This window comes from Coregonus lavaretus (assembly GCF_964263955.1).
Source record: "Coregonus lavaretus genome assembly, chromosome: 15".
In the NCBI taxonomy this organism is placed as follows: Eukaryota; Metazoa; Chordata; class Actinopteri; order Salmoniformes; family Salmonidae; genus Coregonus; species Coregonus lavaretus.
This window is the reverse complement of record NC_140002.1, coordinates 37,503,258-37,526,810: the sequence shown is the minus strand read 5'-3', so window position 1 is coordinate 37,526,810 and position 23,553 is coordinate 37,503,258. Positions and strand designations below refer to the sequence as shown.

Below are 23,553 nucleotides of genomic sequence, written 5' to 3'. Positions count from 1 at the left end.
GAAAACGTGTTTGGAACACTTACAATGACACCGTAAAAGCCAAAGCCAAAGACACAAACGGCTCTTTGAATGCAGCACATTTGGTATTTCAGCACCACGGAGAGCATCAGTGCCAAATTGATAGGCAGACTAGCAAACTACCTAAATTAGATATTTTCAGGCCGAAAAATACAAATAATATTTAATAAATAAAATGGTGTATGGTGTAACCGTCACCAAATACAAATAATAAAAAGATGATCACCAGCAAATCTATATGACAACGTGTTTAACCCTGACTGCAAGTCTCAAACATCAGAACAGCTGTAGGTAATGTTTTATCCACCTTTTCATCCCCTCTATTTCCATGTAACTGAGAGGCCAACAGGACTCCTCCCACAGACCAAGGTCAGAGGTCATCACAGGATGAGACAGACAGTGTGTCAAAGCAGTGACGCATGAAGCCCTATATCCAAAACACAACCTCCACACGTGCCCAAAACAATCTACACACATCCTGCTGCAGAGTTGCACACTCAACACCGCACAGATATGACCCTCTACATTCCTTTATGTCCCATGGCCATTGACACCTACGGAGGCATGTCTATACACCACAATCACAATCACGGCAGACATGATACACCTCTTTCAATATCATATAATTGAAACATCCGTTACCAGATCTTTATACAAAATATATTATGGCATTCATTGTTATATATCATAGACCAATGGGTTATATAGTTATGCGCACAGAAAGAGATAGGCCTTCCGTTCAGATGAAGAAGAATTAAATGAATAAGAGATATCTTTGAGCAGATATGTAGGGCTGAGGAGCTACATCAATAATTATCCTGACCTACTTTAGAACCTACTTTAGAATTGTGTGCCAGTGCTGAGCAGAGTAGTCTTGCTGCAGTGTGTGTGTGTGTGTGTGTGTGTGTGTGTGTGTGTGTGTGTGTGTGTGTGTGTGTGTGTGTGTGTGTGTGTGTGTGTGTGTGTGTGTGCAGTGCTGAGCTGTGTGAAGTTCAGCGTGCTGTACACTCTGTGTTACTGGTAGGCTGCGCGTGAGTGATTTTGCTTTGTGGGCCACTATTGGGCTGTCTCTTCAATACAATGGTCTGTGTTTATAGTGAGGAATATCATGCACTGCTGTGATGCGTGCTAATGGTAAAGTGTGTTAGTACTGGGTTGTATTGGGTTGTCAGCAGTGTGCTTGAGATGGTCAATGGTCAATGGACAACAGTCAATGTTGAAGAAAGAGAGGTAACCACTGACAGATAGGCAATCATGAAAAGAGTTACACAGTAAGGCCTGTATTCAATCAACCTGCAATTGATTGAATACTCAGCCAGGTCAACCGTGATACAAGTCAGTACTGTATCATGTCAACCCTTGTAACTGTACGAGCCACCCAATACTGTGGGAGACCCTAATTTCTATGTCTCTACAGGTAAAGAAGAAGAAGAAATATCTCTTACCTTCAGATGCCAAAATAATGGTCCAATGGGAGAGCATGAAAAAACAAGAAACAAATTAAATAAAAGTGTTAAAAACATAACAGGTTTAAATGCTGTGTCCCATTTGTGTTTAATTTCACAAATTTACAAGAAGAATGACCTATAGCAGAATGGTGTTCAGCATTTCATTAACATCTCCTCTTCCAGACCCCTTAAAGCAGCTACATTACTACTTTTAGTAAAAAAGCTGCTATGATGTAACAGAATGCATGTATTCATACTCCTGCCAAAGGACTATGAATACATGGTTTATTCTCTCCATTGGGACTAAAAGCTGTAGGCTTGTGCCACTTTTAAGCCATAGTGTCACCTTCTCTGTGCTCACTATACACAGAGGAGTGCAAGAGGAGGCTGGTTTTGAGTGACAAATAGTATTTCTTGGCGGGAATATCTTCTTCATTATGTACTTGAAAGGTGCCATTATCAGGGCGTAAAGTTCAACTCTGAGTGACTCTGCTAGAGACCAGAGAGGAAAAGCTTGCCCTCGGTTGTCAAAGACATAGAAACGTGCACAACTATCACCAGCAAGATTTTTCTGAAAAAGAAATGGCATTCACACAGTTAGATATTAAAGATGTATTCCACAGTTAGCTTACTTTATAACGTGTCTTATGTTTTCATGGCAGAACAAATATTCAGGCAGAAGTATGACAATTACTCCTGCCTGATTTGCATTCAACAATGGTTAAAAAATCTACATTTGAAACAATTGAGTCCATCTCCAGAATGAGTCTTGAACCTCTTCTGACCCAAGATCAGTGTGAAAACAGGTGATATGGAATGCCAGGATGACTAACCCAGGGGTCGCCTCAGGTGTCAAATGAAGGAACATGAACGTAAACTATGATTCTCTGTTGTTTTCAGTCATCATAGACCTCCCCTCCACCACCACCAGCCAAAGGCACTGGATGAAGGAGTTCTAGTATGGATCATCACACACAGTAACATGCAAGCGGACCAAAAAAATATACATTTCTTCTCTCCCACATCCCACCGCTGCTCTACCCCAGAACAACACTTTTCATTGGAAATGTTTCCCATTACCATAGTTGAATATTTTGATCCACTCTCAATAGCTTCACTGGTTTCATCTGGGCTCTTCCTTAGTGTTAAATCAGCAGGCAGTGTGCTGTCATTGTAAGATCTGACGAACTTGAAGTCACTGGTGCGTGATCCGGTTGTCATGTATGCATCATAATTATAAGAACTACCCAGTGTTCCAGCTCCGTCCACCTCTGCATAGTTGGGAGGGAAATACGCGCTGGGAACGGCGACTGCTCCATCAAACATAATTCTAGGCTTTCTCCTCCGACAGAACCTCACAGCCAGGATGAGAATAATGAATGTCAGGAAAAAGGTGGAGACAGAGACCAGTGCAATGATCAAATAGGAAGTTAGTTTGGAACTATCCTCATAAGCCATGTCTTTCAGTTCTGGAACTTCAGCCAAGTTGTCTGATATGAGTAAATAGACATCACAGGTTGTAGAGAGAGAGGGCTGTCCGTTATCTTTCACTGATATAACAAGGTTCTGCTTCATACTGTCAGATTCAGAAATGTCCCGCTGTGCCCTGATCTCTCCGCTGTGGAGACCAATCGTGAAAAGTCCTGGATCAGTCGATTTCAAGATCTGATATGAAAGCCACGCATTCTGTCCAGAGTCAGCATCCACAGCTATCACCTTGGAAACCAGGGACCCCGCCAGAGCAGCTTTGGGGACCATCTCAGTCATCAAGGAGTTTCCTGCTGGAGCAGGGTATAATATCTGGGGAGAGTTATCATTCTCATCTGTTATGAAGACACTCACAGTCACGTTACTGCTGAGTGGAGGAGAACCATTGTCTCTCGCTACAACGTGGACTTTGAAGCCCCTAAACTGCTCATAATCAAATGCTCTCACAGCATGGATCACCCCTGTGTCTCCGTTGATGGATAAAAATGAGGACACCGGAACACCGTTGACCTCACTGGGCAATAGAGAATAGACCACTGTGCCGTTCTGTCTCCAGTCTGGGTCTCTGGCGGTAACAGAACACATTGAGGAGCCAGGCTTGTTATTTTCAGTCACATAGGCGCTGTAGGATTGTTCTTCAAACACAGGATGGTTGTCATTCACGTCTGATACAGATAAACGAATAGTCTTTGAGGAGGATAAAGGTGGATACCCCTCGTCAGTGGCAGTGATAGTTATGTTATAATCTGATATCATCTCACGGTCTAATTCACTAGTTGTTATCAGAGAATAGTAGTTTTTGATTGAGGGGTTCAGTTTGAAAGGAACATTTTGTTGAATGGAGCAGCGGACCTGTCTATTTCCCTCAGAGTCTTTATCCTGTACATTAATGATGCCCACCTCTGTGCCAGGTAACACATTCTCAGGGATGGGATTTTTCATAGATTTTAGGAATATCACAGGTGCATTGTCATTTATATCTGTGATTTCGACAATTACTTTTGTGTTGGAAACCAACCCTGATCCGTCAAGCGCCTGGATACGCATTTCATAATATGTTTCCACTTCGAAATCTATTGGTCCAATTACTTTAATTTTTCCAGTCTTCTTTTCAATGGAAAATATCCTCGCTGCTTTATCAGATATTCGACTGAAAGCATAGCTTACTTCCCCATTTTGTCCCTCGTCAGCATCAGTGGCACTAACTGTAGCTACTACGGTATCCAAAGGAGAATTTTCTGGTATATTGACCTTATAGGCGTCCTGACTAAACACTGGAATATTATCGTTAGCATCCAGCACAGTAACGTGTATAACTACAGTACCAGATCTCTGTGGAGTCCCACCATCAACAGCAGTAAGTAATAATGTTACCTCCTGTTGTTGTTCTCGATCTAATTCCTTCTCTAACACTAACTCCCCATATTTCCCACCGTCTCTATTTGTATGAACAGCCAAAACAAAATGGTCATTCCTCTCCAGCGTATAGCTTTGAACTGCGTTTAATCCAATGTCTGCGTCATGGGCATCGTTTAAGGGAAAACGTTGCCCTTTCACAGCCGACTCTAGTATCTCTAATTGTATGCGTTCACTTGGAAATAGAGGTGAATTATCATTTATATCCTGGATTTGAACAGTAATACGGTGTAACTCTAAAGGATTTTCAAGCACCAGCTCGTATTTCAAAGCGCACGAAACCCTTGGACCACACAGCTCTTCTCTATCTATTGTTTCAGCGACAATCAAATCCCCCGAGTTAGCGTTGAAATCACAGTAGCGTCGACTGCTGCCATCCACGTCTAACCTAGCGTCACGAGCCGACAATCTCTTAGCATCCAGCCCCAGATCCTTGGCTATATTTCCGATCACAGATCCACGTTTCAGCTCCTCCGGAATAGAGTAGCTTATATCTCCATGGCTAGGGTGCAGTTTGGACAGAGCTAGCAGTGTCACACAGAGTATTGAGACCGAGAAACCGTTGTGTCCCATTATCGACATATGCCTGGAAGACAGAGATAATGCACAGAATAGTCCAGTTGTTCGTGATGAATAATGATTCAAACTGTTGGCTATACGAAGAGAAAAGAAGCAGAGCATACATCCATTTTCTCCTGGGATAGTATGTGACTCAGTAGGGCGTTTTCTTGCTTTTGAATATTACAGTTGTGGGAGGAGAGATACATATATCAGTTCACGGTTGGTATATAGCGACACACTGAGTATTTATTTCAACACTGCAGTTACTTACTCAAAACAAATAAATAAACGGGCCAAAAAAGGTGTGGTGTTGGTGCGCAGGGAGCTTAAAGGCCCATTTCTCAATGTTTAACAATTGATGAAACAATCGATAGCCTACACTTCATAAGATGTATATTATAGTGAACAATCAAAGTCAGAGGTAGCCTGCTATCATAAGATCCGCTATAGGATTACAGAGGATTTCGAGAGAAGTTGGAAAATATCAAGAAGAATTCCCAAAAACAGCAGCAGGGTAACTGAAGCAAACAAACGTGATAATAAATCAAATCTATATTCACTGTATAGTCTTAAGTAAATCCTTATGTTATAAACGTCTGTATGCTCTGGGTTTAAAACGGAAAAAGATTCGTAAAAAAAAAAAAGAAACACTGCATTAAACGTTGAATGATATGTAAAATAAATACAAATCTAATTAAATAATGATTTCAAACGGTAAAAATCCCTGATGATGTTCCTTAGAAAAACCTAAGATCAGAAAAGGTTAAACTATAGATAGCTTTAGTCATTCCATTGCAGAAGCCTGCAGAATGGTGGGGGTTATCCACAATAGTGGTGCTGAAACACCAACGACCTCGAAAGGGCGGACGGCTGCCATATGATCTCTTAAATGTTGTGTCGACACCACACAAAAGAAAGAAAGAAAGAAAGAAGAAAGAAAGAAAGAAAGAAAGAAAGAAAGAAAGAAAGAAAGAAAGAAGAAAGAAAGAAAGAAAGAAGAAGAAGAAGAAGGAAAGAAAGAAAGAAAGAAAGAAAGAAAGAAAGAAAGAAAGAAGAAAGAAAGAAAGAAAGAAAGAAAGAAGGAAAGAAGGAAAGAAGGAAAGAAAGAAAGAAAGAAAGAAAGAAAGAAAGAAAGAAAGAAAGAAAGAAAGAAACTGTTAGCAAATATTTAGAACCTTTGGCTACCCATTCAAGTTTCACTATGCCCAGAAATTATTTAAGAGTGCTGCACTGATTTTCATGGACAGAGTTCTTATAAGAGCGAAGAGCAAAACCAATGATGGCACAAAGTAAACAAACTGAAACTGTTGAAATGTATTGAATTAAATTGGCTATGCCAAGCCTACCATGCCTTAAAATTGATGTTCCAACTCATATTTAAATGTGATAACTCAATAAATTTTTTCAGGCCACTGTTATCTTACCTCATCACAATTTTCTGCACTGTTCAGAGTAATTATACTTTCGCCAATAGGCTCAGCTGGTTTCGTCAGTGTACGAACAGCAGGCAGCGTGCTGTCATTGTAAGATCTGACAAACTTGAAGTCACTGGTGCGTGAGCCCGTTGTCAGGTATGCGTTATAATTGTAAGAACTGCGTAAAGTTCCAGCTCCATCGACATCTGCATAGTTGGGAGGGAAATACGCGCTGGGAATGGCGACTGCTCCATCAAACAACATTGTAGGCTTTCTCCTACGACAGAACCTCACCGCCAGGATGAGAATAATGAAAGACAGAAAAAAGGTGGAAACAGAGACCAGTGCAATGATCAAATAGGAAGTTAGCTTGGAACTGTCCTCATAGGCCATGTCTTTTAACTCCGGAACTTCAGCCAAGTTGTCTGATATGAGTAAATATACATTAGAGGTTGTAGAGAGAGAGGAATGTCCGTTATCTTTTACTGATATAACAAGGTTCTGCTTCATACTGTCAGATTCAGAAATGTCCCGCTGTGCCCTGATCTCTCCGCTGTGGAGACCAATAATGAAAAGTCCAGAATCAGTCGATTTCACGATCTGATATGAAAGTCCAGAGTCCAGAGTCAGCATCTACAGCTATCACTTTGGAAACCAGTGAACCCGCCAGAGCACCTTTGGGGACGAGCTCAGTCATCAAGGAGTTCCCTGCTGGAGCAGGGTATAATATATGGGGAGAGTTATCATTCTCATCTGTTATGAAGACACTCACTGTCACGTTACTGCTGAGTGGAGGAGAACCATTGTCTCTCGCTACAACGTGGACTTTGAAACTCCTAAATTGCTCATAATCAAATGCTCTCACAGCATGGATCACCCCCGTGTCTCCATTGATGGATAAAAATGAGGACACCGGAACACCGTTGACCTCACTGGGCAATAGAGAATAGACCACTGTGCCGTTCTGTCTCCAGTCTGGGTCTCTGGCGGTAACAGAACACATAGAGGAGCCAGGCTTGTTATTTTCAGTCACATATGTGCTGTAGGATTGTTCTTCAAACGCAGGTGGGTTGTCATTCACGTCTGATACAGATAAATGAATAGTCTTTGAGGAGGATAAAGGTGGAGACCCCTCGTCAGTGGCAGTGATAGTTATGTTATAATCTGATATTATCTCACGGTCTAATTCACCTGTTGTTATCAGAGAATAGTAGTTTTTGATAGACGGGTTTAATTTGAAAGGGACATTTTGTTGAATGGAGCAGCGGACCTGTCTATTTCCCTCCGAGTCTTTATCCTGTACATTAATGATCCCCCCCTCTGTACCAAGTAACACGTTCTCGGGGATAGGATTGCTAAGTGATTTGATGAATATTACTGGTGCGTTGTCATTTATGTCGGTTATATCTATGATTACTTTTGTGTTAGAAGCTAAGCCTGACCCATCTTTGGCTTGGACACGCATTTCATAATCTGTCCTCTCCTCAAAGTCCACAGGTCCGACTACTCTAATTACACCAGTCCCTTTGTCTATAGAAAAAATCGATGATGCTTTATCAGATATAGTACTGAAGTCATACGTCACTTCCCCATTTGCACCCTTATCTGCGTCAGTGGCGCTGACAGTTACCACTACAGTATCTAAAGGGGGATTTTCGGGTAGACTGACTCTATAAACATCCTGACTAAACACTGGAATATTATCGTTAGCATCCAACACAGTGACGTGTATAGCAACAGTACCAGATCTCTGTGGAGACCCACCGTCAACCGCAGTAAGTAACAATGTCACCTCCTCTTGCTTTTCTCGATCCAGTTCTTTCTCTAACACTAACTCACCGTGTTTCCCACCGTCTCTATTTGTATGAACAGCCAAATCAAAAAAGTAATTCCTCTCGAGCGTATAGCTTTGCACTGAGTTTAATCCTACATCTGCATCATGCGCGTCGTCTACTGGAAAACGTCGACCTTTATCAGCCCATTCTCTAATTTCTAGATTCATGCGCTCATTGGGAAATCGAGGTGAGTTATCGTTTACGTCTTGAATTTGCACAGTGATACGATGAAGCTCGAGAGGGTTTTCAACCACAAGTTCATATTTTAGTGCACACGTAAGCTTCGAACCACACAGCTCCTCTCTATCTATTCTATCCGTCACAATAAGGTTGCCCGCAGCGAGGTCGATGTCACAATAACGTTTGCTGATGCCATCCATATCCAACCGAGCTTTGCGATCAGATAATCTCTTCGCATCCAGTCCGAGATCCTTGGCTATATTCCCAATGATAAATCCACGCTTAGCTTCCTCGGGTGAAGAGTAGTTCATGTCTCCATGTGTGGTGTGAGGGAGAACAAGAAAGAAAACCAAGCAGAGCTTGAAGGCAGAGACCAAAAATATTTTGACCACCATCATCAACTTTGGATCGTTTGATATTCCTATCCTTAAAATGGTGATTTACCAAATTCGTTATGCCACAAAATACGTAGCCAACATTACAATCTAAATTCTGTCCAAGCAACGATAAATGTTGAAACCAGTCAATGCGACGTTTTTCCCCACTGCCGAAACAAATCTCCTCCCTGTATATGTTAATCTACTGGGTGGGGACACAAGCATTCATTCACCCAGAGAAGGTGAACAGCGACACATTGAGTATTTTCACAAAAACTGCAGTCACACTACGAAGTTACTGAATATACAGTACATTGAACAAGATTCATTCAATATCTTACTGTGAAATGTGCTATACTTAAATATTGCCATACAGGCATGCCTACAGTGCAGTTTATAGATAGAACAAATCACCAGTTTTGAATCAGTCAATAAAAAATGTCTTATAGCCTTAACCACCTAGACAATGTCTATCTATCATTCAGAAGAAACTGAGGAAAACCAAAGAAAATGTCACGGAAGTTTAGGATAACAGGATAGGCTATATTATTTAGGCCAATATTTTAAAACTTCTCAAATCTTATTATTGAAAAACAGTTGTTAATTATCAAGACTTTGGTAATTTATATAAAAAACATCACCAAAAACAATCAAAATAGTCATTGACTGAAAAGGGTACCCTCATCTTGGATACTCTATTGCCAGATACTGAATGTATGGTCGCTGTCCAGTGCTGAAACAGGACCGACTCTATAGCCCACTTACTTATCTGTCACACCAAACGTTAGGGAGAGAATAACATGTACTGCTGCAAATTGCTATCCAACAAACCACAAACATGTTGACTTAAAGCAGCAGCCTTAGACCTAGCCTATCTTTTTACAGAGACAGAAAACTTCAAATAGTTAATAGGTAATTTAAAATGACAAACAAAGCACTTAAAAGTTGTAATTGTAAACATGTATCATGCATTAAAAAGTAATCAAAGAAGTCTGTAGGTATGGCACCCTGCCCTGGAATAAGATACTTGAGTAAAATTGTTTGAAAGCGATTAAACTCTGGCCAAATTCCGTAGGTTTTGGAAAGCACATATTAGCAGTGGAAACTCCTGAATTCAGTCAATTTACAAACCTTGCCGTGTCTGATGAGCCAGCACAGCGATTAAATTGAAATATCTGACAGGCTTGTGGACACGATCAATAGTTGTTTCATAAAGTAAATGGGCAATCAATACCCAAAATAGGCTTATAATCTCACCTCAATATCCCCTGCGTCGTTTAGATTGATTATACTTTCTCCCGAACATTCAACTTGACTCCTCTTAAGTGTAAGATCAGAAGGCAGCGTGATGTCATTGTAAGATCTGACAAAATTGAAGTCACTGGTGCGTGAGCCCGTTGTCAGGTATGCATCATAATTGTAAGAACTACGCAGAGTTCCAGCTCCGTCCACCTCTGCATAGTTGGGAGGGAAATATGCACTGGGAATGGCGACTGCTCCATCAAACAACATTCTAGGCTTTCTCCTACGACAGAACCTCACAGCCAGGATGAGAATAATGAAAGTCAGGAAAAAGGTGGAGACAGAGACCAGTGCAATGATCAAATAGGAAGTTAGTTTGGAACTATCCTCATAAGCCCTGTCTTTCAGTTCTGGAACTTCAGCCAAGTTATCTGATATGAGTAAATAGACATCACAGGTTGTAGAGAGAGAGGGCTGTCCGTTATCTTTCACTGATATAACAAGGTTCTGCTTCATACTGTCAGATTCAGAAATGTCCCGCTGTGCCCTGATCTCTCCGCTGTGGAAACCAATAGTGAAAAGTCCAGGATCAGTCGATTTCACGATCTGATATGAAAGCCACGCATTCTGTCCAGAGTCAGCATCTACAGCTATCACTTTGGAAACCAGTGAACCCGCCAGAGCACCTTTGGGGACCATCTCAGTCATCAAGGAGTTCCCTGCTGGAGCAGGGTATAATATCTGGGGAGAGTTATCATTCTCATCTGTTATGAAGACACTCACTGTCACGTTACTGCTGAGTGGAGGAGAACCATTGTCTCTGGCTACAACGTGGACTTTAAAGCTCCTAAACTGCTCATAATCAAATGCTCTCACAGTATGGATCACCCCTGTGTCTCCGTTGATGGATAGAAATGAGGACACCGGAACACCGTTGACCTCACTGGGCAATAGAGAATATACCACTGTGCCGTTCTGTCTCCAGTCTTGGTCTCTGGCGGTAACATAACACATAGAGGAGCCAGGCTTGTTATTTTCAGTTACATAAGAGCTGTAGGATTGTTCTTCAAACACAGGTGGGTTGTCATTCACGTCTGACACAGATAAATGAATAGTCGTTGAGGAGGATAAAGGTGGAGACCCCTCGTCAGTGGCAGTGATAGTTATGTTATAATCTGATATTATCTCACGGTCTAGTTCTGCTGTTGTTACCAGAGAATAATATTTTTTAATAGAAGGGTTAAGTTTGAAAGGAACATTTTGTTGAATGGCACAGCGGACCTGTCTATTTCCCTCCGAGTCTTTATCCTGTACATGAATGATGCCCACCTCTGTACCAGGTAACACATTCTCAGGGATGGGATTGCTAAGCGATTTGATCAATATTATTGGTGCATTATCATTCACATCTGTGATTTCTATAGTAACTTTACAATTTGAGGCTGACCCTAAACCATCTTTTGCCTGCACGCTCATTTCATAATATGTTTCGTCTTCGAAATCAATAGGGCCGATTACTTTTATTTCTCCAGTTGTCTTGTTAATCGAAAACAGCTTCCCTGCTTTGTTACTTATACGACTGAGTTCATAGGTCACATCGCCATTAGGTCCCTCGTCTGCATCAATAGCAGTCACTGTACTTACTACGGTACCTAATGGAGAATTTTCAGGTAGACTGACCTTATAGGCGTTCTGAGTAAACACTGGAATATTATCGTTAGCGTCTAGAACCGTAACGTGTATAACTACAGTCCCAGATCTCTGTGGAGTTCCACCGTCAACCGCAGTAAGTATCAATGTCACCTCCTGCTGTTGTTCTCGATCTAATTCCTTCTCTAAAACTAACTCACTGTATTTTCCACCATCTGGGTTTGTATGAACACCTAAAACAAAATAGTCGTTTGTTTCGAGTGAATATTTTTGAACTGCATTGTGTCCTATATCCGCATCATGGGCTTCGCTAAGAAGGTAACGTGTTCCTCTAACGGCAGACTCATGGATTTCTAGATTAATTTGAGTGTTAGAAAATGTCGGGGTGTTATCATTTATATCTTGGACTTGCACATGAATACGATGTAATTCCAGAGGGTTCTCCAACACAAGCTCGTATTTCAAGGTACAAGAAACCTTCGGTCCACACAGCTCCTCCCTGTCTATTGTTTCAGCCACAACTAAATCTCCAGTATTCAGATTAATGTCACAGCAACGTTGACGACTGCCATCCATATCCAAACGAGCCTTGCGAGATGAAAATATTCTCGCATCGAGACCGAGGTCATTGCCTATATTCGCGATCACAGATCCGCGTTTCATCTCCTCCGGAATAGAATAGATCATATCTCCATTGCTCGTGCGCACCAAGAAAATAAGGAAAATCAGACCGAACGTCGAAACAGACAATGATAATCCGATGTACTCCATCTTCTCAAATGACACAAGTAGTCCAACTAAGAATCGTGGTAAATATATTGTTCAGCCCTCAAAATGAAACATTTGCTCGGTTAAAGTATGGAATAGCCGACGATACACGCTAAGCATCTGTCTAATCGAGACGATGGTTTGTCACACTGACCAAAGTAGGCCTATATCTCCTCCTTTTCTATGCGTGGATAGGCGGATAGATGTGCCTAACGGCCAATATATAGTGAACAGCGACACTTAGAGTATTTCAATGAAGACTACAATAAATTGCATCCAAATAAACCTCTTAAATTCATAAGCACCCATGAAATTCACGCTAGACTGTTTTCATAGAAAGTGTGAATGTGAATGCGCGGAAGTAGCATACAATTGGGGAACATTTTATTGTATTTTTCAATTTCAAACATAGCATCCAAAATATATCTAGGTTAACTTAAGTATTGGCGGAAACCTGTTTCAAAGACGTATAGGTGGAGAATGAGCACTTGCAGCTTTGCCTTTTTCACTGAGAAACAGGCTTCTCAGTTGCGCTGTCTATGGGTGTGGTGCTGAAACAGTGCTAGCATAGCTTCATCAGAATTGGAAGGCGATGTGATTTGTATTTTCAGCGTGTGAATCTATAAATTTAAGTCCTGTAGGCTACACTGCAATGAACACTGAAACAGAATATATTGAAATAATTGACCAACTTAAATTTAGCAGAAGCAGAAAAACTCGGGTACAGCAATACAGATGTAGGGTCTTAATTTGATCACCAATGCAGGAAATGTAAAACGTGTAGTACATTTGAGGTTTAAAAAGGCTTCTGAAGTTTGTAATTTCCACTTTGACATTTTAGACTTGATTTTCCCTAACAAAACATGTATCAACCCCGACAAAAATGTCCATTAATTATAACCCACATAATAATCTAAATGTCCTCTTGCTTCAGGATTATTTTCCTGCTGTAGCAAACTGGCTCAAATTAAGATCCTACATCTGTAGGAGAATATGCCACTTTGATAATATTCAGTATTATATATTGATAATATTTCACTGGAAGTGGTATCAAATTGCATGAGCAAGTTGCCTGTATGTAGCAGTAGGCTACAGGCGGAATAGAAGACATAAGCTGATTTTAATTTTGGAGTCTATTTATCCAAGATACGAAAGAACAGCCTAGAAGTCGCCAATGACAAATTATAAATACATTCAAAACAATACAAGAACTGTAGCTGCAAACTCTTCAGATTACTTCATGTTGCACCATACTCTCATACTAGAAGAGAATACTACTGCTGTTTTGCTCACTTTAATATACCACCTGCTATTAAAACATAGCGTTAGGACTTTTTCACGCTCGGAAGATTGTTATTGCCAAGAAGCAAATGAGTAATATTTTGTTTCAAAACAATGTTGGCCTAACCATCCTCATAAAATGCTAATTAAAGGCATGGGTTACCTCAGAGTCTCCTGCAGTGTTGAGAGTGATGATACTCCCTTCAAATAACTTATCTGGGCTCCTCTTCAGTGTAAGATCAGCATGCAGCGTGCTGTCATTGTAAGATCTGACAAACTTGAAATCACTGGTGCGGGAGCCCGTTGTCAGGTATGCATCATAATTGTAAGAACCACGGAGAGTTCCAGCTCCATCCACCTCTGCATAGTTGGGAGGGAAATATGCACTGGGAACGGCGACTGCTCCATCAAACAACATCGTAGGCTTTCTCCTACTGCAGAACCTCATGGCCAAGATGAGAATAATGAACGTCAGAAAAAAGGTGGAAACAGAGACCAGTGCGATGATCAAATAGGAAGTTAGCTTCGAACTGTCCTCATAAGCCATGTCTTTCAGTTCTGGAACTTCAGCCAAGCTATCTGATATGAGTAAATATACATCACAGGTTGTATAGAGAGAGGGCTGTCCGTTATCTGTCACTGATATAACAAGGTTCTGCTTCATACTGTCAGATTCAGAAATGTCCCGCTGTGACCTGATCTCGCCACTGTGGAGACCAATAGTGAAAAGTCCAGGATCAGTCGATTTCACAATCTGATATAAAAGCCACGCGTTCTGTCCAGAGTCAGCATCCACAGCTATCACCTTGGAAACAAGGGACCCCGCCAGAGTAGCTTTGGGGACCATCTCAGTCATCAATGAGTTTCCTGCTGGATCAGGGTATAATATCTGTGGAGAGTTATCATTCTCATCTGTTATGAAGACACTCACAGTCACGTTACTGCTGAGTGGAGGTGAACCATTGTCTCTCGCTACAACGTGGAATTTGAAGCTCCTAAAGTGCTCATAATCAAATGCTCTCGCAGCATGGATCACCCCCGTTTCTCCGTTGATGGATAAAAATGAGGACACCGGAACACCGTTGACCTCACTGGGCAATAGAGAATAGACCACTGTGCCGTTCTGTCTCCAGTCTGGGTCTCTGGCAGTAACGGAACACATAGAGGAGCCAGGCTTGTTATTTTCAGTCACATATGTGCTGTAGGATTGTTCTTCAAACACAGGTGGGTTGTCATTAACGTCTGACACAGATAAATTAATAGTCGTTGAGGAGGATAAAGGTGGAAACCCCTCGTCAGTGGCAGTGACAGTTATGTTATAATCTGATATTATCTCACGGTCTAGTTCACTAGTTGTTACCAGAGAATAATAGTTTTTGATTGAGGGGTTTAATTTGAAAGGGACATTTTGTTGAATGGAGCAGCGGACCTGTCTATTTCCCTCCGAGTCTTTATCCTGTACATTAATGATGCCCACCTCTGTACCAGGTAACACATTCTCAGGGATGGGATTGCTAAGCGATTTGATCAATATTATTGGTGCATCATCATTCACATTTGTGATTTCTATAGTAACTTTACAATTTGAGGCTGACCCTAAACCATCTTTTGCCTGCACGCTCATTTCATAATATGTTTCGTCTTCGAAATCAATAGGGCCGATTACTTTTATTTCTCCAGTTGTCTTGTTAATCGAAAACAGCTTCCCTGCTTTGTTACTTATACGACTGAGTTCATAGGTCACATCGCCATTAGGTCCCTCGTCTGCATCAATAGCAGTCACTGTACTTACTACGGTACCTAATGGAGAATTTTCAGGTAGACTGACCTTATAGGCGTTCTGAGTAAACACTGGAATATTATCGTTAGCGTCTAGAACCGTAACGTGTATAACTACAGTACCAGATCTCTGTGGAGTCCCACCGTCAACCGCAGTAAGTATCAATGTCACCTCCTGCTGTTGTTCTCGATCTAATTCCTTCTCTAAAACTAACTCACCGTATTTTCCACCATCTGGGTTTGTATGAACACCTAAAACAAAATAGTCGTTTGTTTTCGAGTGAATATTTTTGAACTGCATTGTGTCCTATATCCGCATCATGGGCTTCGCTAAGAAGGTAACGTGTTCCTCTAACGGCAGACTCATGGATTTCTAGATTAATTTGAGTGTTAGAAAATGTCGGGGTGTTATCATTTATATCTTGGACTTGCACATGAATACGATGTAATTCCAGAGGGTTCTCCAACACAAGCTCGTATTTCAAGGTACAAGAAACCTTCGGTCCACACAACTCCTCCCTGTCTATTGTTTCAGCCACAACTAAATCTCCAGTATTCAGATTAATGTCACAGCAACGTTGACGACTTCCATCCATATCCAAACGAGCCTTGCGAGATGAAAATATTCTCGCATCGAGACCGAGGTCATTGCCTATATTCGCGATCACAGATCCGCGTTTCATCTCCTCCGGAATAGAATAGCTCATATCCCCAATAGCTCGTGCACACCATGAAAATAAGGAAAATCAGACCGAACGTCGAAACAGACAATGATAATCTGATGTACTCCATCTTCTCAAATGACACAAGTAGTCCAACTAAGAATCGTGGTAAATATATTGTTCAGCCCTCAAAATGAAACATTTGCTCGGTTAAGGTGTGGAATAGCCGACGATACACGCTAAGCATCTGTCTAATCGAGACGATGGGTTGTCACACTGACCAAAGTAGGCCTATATCTCCTCCTTTTCTATGCGTGGATAGGCGGATAGATGTGCCTATCGGCCAATATATAGTGAACAGCGACACTTAGAGTATTTCAATGAAGACTACAATAAATTGCATTCAAATAAACCTCTTAAATTCATAATCCCCCATGAAGTTCAAGCTAGACTGTTTTCATAGAAAGTGTGAATGTGAATGCGCGGAAGTAGCATACAATTGGGGAAATTTTTATTTTTCTATTTCAAACATAGCATCCAAAATATATCTAGGTTAACTTAAGTATTGGCGGAAACCTGTTTCAAAGACGTATAGGTGGAGAATGATCTCTTGCAGCTTTGCCTGTTTCACTGAGAAACAGGCTTCTAAGTTGCGCTGTCTATGGGTGTGGTGCTGAAACAGTGCTAGCATAGCTTCATCAGAATTGGAAGGCGATGTGATTTGTATTTTCAGCGTGTGAATCTATTAATTTAAGTCCTGTAGGCTACACTGCAATGAACACTGAAACAGAATATATTGAAATAATTGACCAACTTAAATTTAGCAGAAGCAGAAAAACTCGGGCACAGCAATACAGATGTAGGATCTTAATTTGATCACCAATGCAGGAAATGTAAAATGTGTAGTGCATGTGAGGTTTAAAAAGGCTTCTGAAGTTTGTAATTTCCACTTTGACATTTTAGACTTGATTTTCCCTAACAAAACATGTATCAACCCCGACAAAAATTTCCAGTAATTATAACAAATTAAGATCCTACATCTGTAGGAGAATATGCCACTTTGATAATATTCAGTATTATATATTGATAATATTTCACTGGAAGTGGTATCAAATTGCGTGAGCAAGTTGCCTGTATGTACCAGTAGGCTACAGGCGGAATAGAAGACATAAGCTGATTTTAATTTTGGAGTCTATTTATCCAAGATACGAAAGAACAGCCTAGAAGTCGCCATTGACAAATTATAAATACATTCAAAACAATACAAGAACTGTAGCTGCATACTCTTCAGATTACTTCATGTTGCACCATACTCTCATACTAGAAGAGAATACTACTGCTGTTTTGCTCACTTTAATATACCACCAGCTATTAAAACATAGCATTAGGACTTTTTCACGTTTGGAAGTTTGTTATTGCCAAGAAGCAAATGAGTAATATTTTGTTTAAAAAATAAAATGCTAATTAAAGGCATGGGTTACCTCAGAGTCTCCTGCAGTGTTGAGAGTGATGATACTCCCTTCTAATAACTTATCTGGGCTCCTCTTCAGTGTAAGATCAGCAGGCAGCGTGCTGTCATTGTAAGATCTGACAAACTTGAAGTCACTTGTGCGTGAGCCCGTTGTCAGATATGCATCATAATTGTAAGAACTACGCAGAGTTCCAGCTCCATCCACCTCTGCATAGTTGGGAGGGAAATACGCACTGGGAATGGCAACTGCTCCATCAAACAACATTCTAGGCTTTCTCCTACGACAGAACCTCACGGCCAGGATGAGAATAATGAAAGTCAGGAAAAAGGTGGAAACCGAGACCAGTGCGATGATCAAATAGGAAGTTAGCTTCGAACTGTCCTCATAAGCCATGTCTTTCAGTTCTGGAACTTCAGCCAAGCTATCTGATATGAGTAAATATACATCACAGGTTGTATAGAGAGAGGGCTGTCCGTTATCTGTCACTGATATAACAAGGTTCTGCTTCATACTGTCAGATTCAGAAATGTCCCGCTGTGACCTGATCTCGCCACTGTGGAGACCAATAGTGAAAAGTCCAGGATCAGTCGATTTCACAATCTGATATAAAAGCCACGCGTTCTGTCCAGAGTCAGCATCCACAGCTATCACCTTGGAAACAAGGGACCCCGCCAGAGCAGCTTTGGGGACCATCTCAGTCATCAAGGAGTTTCCTGCTGGATCAGGGTATAATATCTGTGGAGAGTTATCATTCTCATCTGTTATGAAGACACTCACAGTCACGTTACTGCTGAGTGGAGGTGAACCATTGTCTTTCGCTACAACGTGGACTTTGAAGCTCCTAAACAGCTCATAATCAAATGCTCTCGCAGCATGGATCACCCCCGTTTCTCCGTTGATGGATAAAAATGAGGACACCGGAACACCGTTGACCTCACTGGGCAATAGAGAATAGACCACTGTGCCGTTCTGTCTCCAGTCTTGGTCTCTGGCAGTAACGGAACACATAGAGGAGCCAGGCTTGTTATTTTCAGTCACGTAGGAGCTGTAGGATTGTTCTTCAAACACAGGTGGGTTGTCATTCACGTCTGACACAGATACATGAATAGTCGTTGAGGAGGATAAAGGTGGAAACCCCTCGTCAGTGGCAGTGACAGTTATGTTATAATCTGATATTATCTCACGGTCTAGTTCACTAGTTGTTACCAGAGAATAATAGTTTTTGATTGAGGGGTTTAATTTGAAAGGGACATTTTGTTGAATGGAGCAGCGGACCTGTCTATTTCCCTCAGAGTCTTTATCCTGTACATTAATGATGCCCACCTCTGTACCAAGTAACACGTTCTCGGGGATGGGATTGCTAAGTGACTTAATGAATATCACTGGTGCATTATCATTTATATCGGTTATATCTATGATTACCTTTGTGCTAGAAGCTAAACCTGACCCATCTTTGGCTTGGACGCGCATTTCATAATCTGTCCTCTCCTCAAAGTCCACAGGTCCGACTACTCTGATTACACCAGTCCCTTTATCTATAGAAAACACCGTCGATGCTTTATCAGATATACTACTGAAGTCATACGTCACTTCCCCATTTGCCCCCTTATCTAAGTCAGTGGCGCTGACAGTTACCACTACAGTATCTAAAGGGGGATTTTCGGGTAGACTGACTCTATAAACATCCTGACTAAACACTGGAATATTATCGTTAGTATCCAACACAGTGACGTGTATAGCAACAGTACCAGATCTCTGTGGAGACCCACCGTCAACCGCAGTAAGTAACAATGTCACCTCCTCTTGCTTTTCTCGATCCAGCTCTTTCTCTAACACTAACTCACTGTATTTCCCACCGTCTCTATTTGTATGAACGGCCAAAACGTAATGTTCATTCTTGTCGAGCGTATAGCTTTGCACCGTGTTTAATCCTATGTCCGAATCATGGGCTTCGTCTAAGGGAAAACGTTCCCCTTTGTCAGCCGATTCCCTTATTTCTAGATCCATGCGTTCATTAGGGAATCGAGGTGAATTGTCGTTTACGTCTTGAATTTGCACAGTAATACGATGCAGCTCCAGAGGGTTTTCAAGCACAAGCTCATATTTTAATGCACAAGTAATCTTCGAACCACACAGCTCCTCTCTATCTATTCTATCCGTCACAATAAGGTTGCCCGCAGCGAGGTCGATGTCACAATAACGTTGGCTGATGCCATCCATATCCAACCGAGCTTTGCGATCAGAGAATCTCTTCGCATCCAGCCCGAGATCCTTGGCTATATTTCCAATGATAAATCCACGCTTAGCTTCCTCGGGTGAAGAGTAGCTCATGTCTCCATGCGTGGTGTCAGGCAGAACAAGAAAGAAAACAGAGGAGAGAACGGAGGCAGAGACCAAAAATATTGTATCCACCATCGTTAACTTGGGAGCGTTCCTATCCTTAAGTTGGTGATTTACAGAATTCGTTATGCCATAAAAAAATTGTAGTCCAAGTTCCGATATTCTGTCTAAGCAAGAATATGGAATATGTTGAAACTAGTCATTGCGTTGTTTTTTTCCCCACTGCCGAAACAAGTCTCCTCCCCGTATTTGTTAATCTACTGGGTGGGGACACAAGCATTCATTCACCCAGAGAAGGTGAACAGCGACACATTGAGTATTTTCACAAAAACTACAGTAACACTCCAAAGTTACTGAACAAGATGTATCCAATATCTTACTGTAAAAATATGCTACTTAAATATTGTCAAACAGGCCATGCCTACAAGTCAGCCAGAACAAATCACCAGTTTTGCATCAGTCAATACTATTTTTGTGAGAGCCTTAACGACTTAGGCAAAGTCTATCATTCAGAAGCAACTGAGGAAAATCAAAGAAAATGTCAATGTAGTTTAGGATAACAGGATAGGCGATGTTATTTAGGCCTATATTTTAAAATCCACCCAAAACAATCGAAATAATATAATAATATAATATATACATTGCATATTATTCAATGACTGAAAAGGTTACCCTAATCTCGGATACTCTATTGCCAGATCCTTAAAGTCTGGTCGCTGTCCAGTGCTGAAACATTACTGACGCAATAGCCCACTTATCTGTTGCACCAACAGTAGAGAATTCCTAATTTAGTGCTGCAAATTGCTATCCAATAAACGACATCAACGTGTTGATTTATTATAGCAGCAGGCTATATGACCTATTATAGGCCTATATAATTACAGACGCAGCACTTCAAATAGTTAAACTGGTAGCCTATTATGCGTTTAAAATGACAAACGGAGCACTTCAAACTTGTAAACATGTATCCTGCATTAGAAAGTCATCAACTAAGTCTGTAGATATAGCATCATGTCCTGGCATTAGATGCTTTAGTAAAAATATTGTTTAATCCCTCGCCAAAAACCATAGGGGGATGTAGCCTGTTTATTCTGCTTGGAATGCACATATTACCAGTGGAGCCTCCTGAATTCAGTCAATTAAAAAACGTTGCAGTGTCTGATAAGCCAACAACACAGTGATCACATTCAAACATCTGACAGACTTGTGGTCATCTCAATACATTTGTTAACATAAAAGGTCAATCAATACTGAAAATAGGCTTCTAATCTCACCTCAGTATTCCCCGCGTCGTTAAGAGTGATTATACTTTCTCCCAAACACTCAATTTGACTCTTCTTCAGTGTAAGATCAGCAGGTAGCGTGATGTCATTGTAAGATCTGACAAACTTGAAGTCACTTGTGCGTGAGCCCGTTGTCAGGTATGCATCATAGTTGTAAGAACTACGTAGCGTTCCAGCTCCATCCACCTCTGCATAGTTGGGAGGGAAATAGGCACTGGGAACGGCGACTGCTCCATCAAACAACATCGTAGGCTTTCTCCTACTGCAGAACCTCATGGCCAAGATGAGAATAATGAAAGTCAGGAAAAAGGTAGAAACAGAGACTAGTGCGATGATTAAAAATTTAGTCCATTTGGAACTGTCCTCATAAGTAATGTCTTTCAGTTCTGGAACTTCAGCCAAGTTGTCTGATATAAGTAAATATACATCACAGGTTGTAGAGAGAGAGGGCTGTCCGTTATCTTTCACTGATATAACAAGGTTCTGCTTCATACTGTCAGATTCAGAAATGTCCCGCTGTGCCCTGATCTCTCCACTGTGGAGACCAATAGTGAAAAGTTCTGGATCAGTCGATTTCACAATCTGATATGAAAGCCAAGCGTTCTGTCCAGAGTCAGCATCCACAGCTATCACCTTGGAAACAAGGGACCCCGCCAGAGCAGCTTTTGGGACCATCTCAGTCATCAAGGAGTTCCCTGCTGAAGCAGGGTATAATATCTGGGGAGAGTTATCATTCTCATCTGTTATGAAGACACTCACAGTCACGTTACTGCTGAGTGGAGGAGAACCATTGTCTCTGGCTACAACGTGGACTTTGAAGCTCCTAAACAGCTCATAATCAAATGCTCTCACAGCATGGATCACCCCCGTGTCTCCGTTGATGGATAAAAATGAGGACACCGGAACACCGTTGACCTCACTGGGCAATAGAGAATAGACCACTGTGCCGTTCTGTCTCCAGTCTGGGTCTCTGGCAGTCACAGAACACGTAGAGTAGCCAGGCTTGTTATTTTCAGTCACGTAGGCGTTGTAGGATTGTTCTTCAAACACAGGTGGATTATCATTCACGTCTGACACAGATAAATGAATAGTCTTTGAGGAGGATAAAGGTGGAGACCCCTCATCAGTGGCAGTGATAGTTATGTTATAATCTGATATTATCTCACGGTCTAGTTCAACTGTTGTGACCAGAGAATAATATTTTTGAATAGAAGGGTTAAGTTTGAACGGAACATTTTGTTGAATGGAGCAGCGGACCTGTCTATTTCCCTCCGAATCTATATCCTGTACATTAATTATCCCCACCTCTGTGCCAGGTAACACATTCTCAGGGATGGGATTGGTCAAAGATTTAAGAGATATAACCGGGGCATTGTCATTTACATCTGTAATCTCGACGACAACGTTGGCAAAGGACGTCAACCCCAAACTGTCCTGGGCCTGTATGCTCATTTCATAAACAGACTCCTTTTCGAAGTCCATCTGTCCAGATAAAGTAATGTCACCCGTTTTAGGGTCTAGAGAAAATAATTCATTCAATTCATCTGAAATGGGGCCAAATACATACATCACTTCACCATTTTGTCCCTCGTCAACATCTGTGGCACTTACAGTCACTACAACTGTACCCAGGGGAGCATTTTCAGGTATACTGACCTTATAGATGTTCTGGCTAAATTCTGGGACATTATCATTAGCATCCAGCACAATGACGTGTATAACTACAGTACCAGATCTCTGTGGAGTCCCACCATCAACCGCGGTAAGTAATAAAGTCACCTCCTGCTGTTGTTCTCGATCTAACTCTTTTTCTAACTTTAACTCCCCATACTTTCCCCCACCAGGTTTCGTATTAACGGCCAAACTAAAATGGTCGTTCCTTTGTAGTGTGTAGCTTTGAACAGCGTTCAGTCCTATATCTGCATCATGAGCCTGATGGACCGCAAATCGAGCGCCTTTATCTGCCGATTCTCTGATCTCAAACGTAATACGATCGTTCGCGAATTGTGGTGAATTGTCATTAATATCTTGTATCTGAAGAACGACGCGGTGTAATTCTAAAGGATTTTCGAGCACCATTTCATATTTCAATACACACGAAACCCTTCTTCCACAGAGCTGCTCCCTGTCCATTCTCTCAGCAACAACCAGGTCGCCAGTGCTCAGGTTAATGTCACAATAGAATGTGTTGCTACCATCCATTTCTAGGCGAGCTTTCCGAACAGACAGTCCTTTTGGATCCAGTCCGAGATCCTTGGCTATATTTCCGATCTCAGATCCGCGTTTCATCTCCTCCGGAAAATAATAGGTCACGTCTCCATAGCTGGTTCGCAGCAGG

The 23,553-nt window shown here is 41.4% G+C and overlaps 3 protein-coding genes across 3 annotated transcripts; all 3 read right to left on the bottom strand.

Moving 5' to 3' along the window:
- Positions 1 to 388: 388 nt before the first annotated feature.
- Positions 389 to 16,811, bottom strand: LOC311143136 (protocadherin beta-16-like; the record flags this gene model as incomplete). The annotated part of the gene is made up of 5 exons (XM_084178933.1): positions 389 to 445; positions 2,547 to 4,758; positions 8,569 to 8,633; positions 16,127 to 16,176; positions 16,697 to 16,811. 5 exons carry the CDS (start codon positions 16,809 to 16,811, stop codon positions 389 to 391), a joined length of 2,499 nt encoding a protein of 832 aa, XP_084035059.1.
- Positions 9,984 to 12,323, bottom strand: LOC311142585 (protocadherin gamma-A12-like; the record flags this gene model as incomplete). Its single annotated transcript, XM_084178258.1, has 1 exon — positions 9,984 to 12,323. Exon 1 carries the CDS (start codon positions 12,315 to 12,317, stop codon positions 9,984 to 9,986), a length of 2,334 nt encoding a protein of 777 aa, XP_084034384.1. The 5' UTR covers positions 12,318 to 12,323.
- A 769-nt stretch (positions 16,812 to 17,580) lies between the features above and the next one.
- Positions 17,581 to 23,417, bottom strand: LOC311143135 (protocadherin gamma-A11-like; the record flags this gene model as incomplete). Its single annotated transcript, XM_084178932.1, has 2 exons — positions 17,581 to 19,238; positions 22,844 to 23,417. 2 exons carry the CDS (start codon positions 23,415 to 23,417, stop codon positions 17,581 to 17,583), a joined length of 2,232 nt encoding a protein of 743 aa, XP_084035058.1.
- Positions 23,418 to 23,553: the final 136 nt, after the last annotated feature.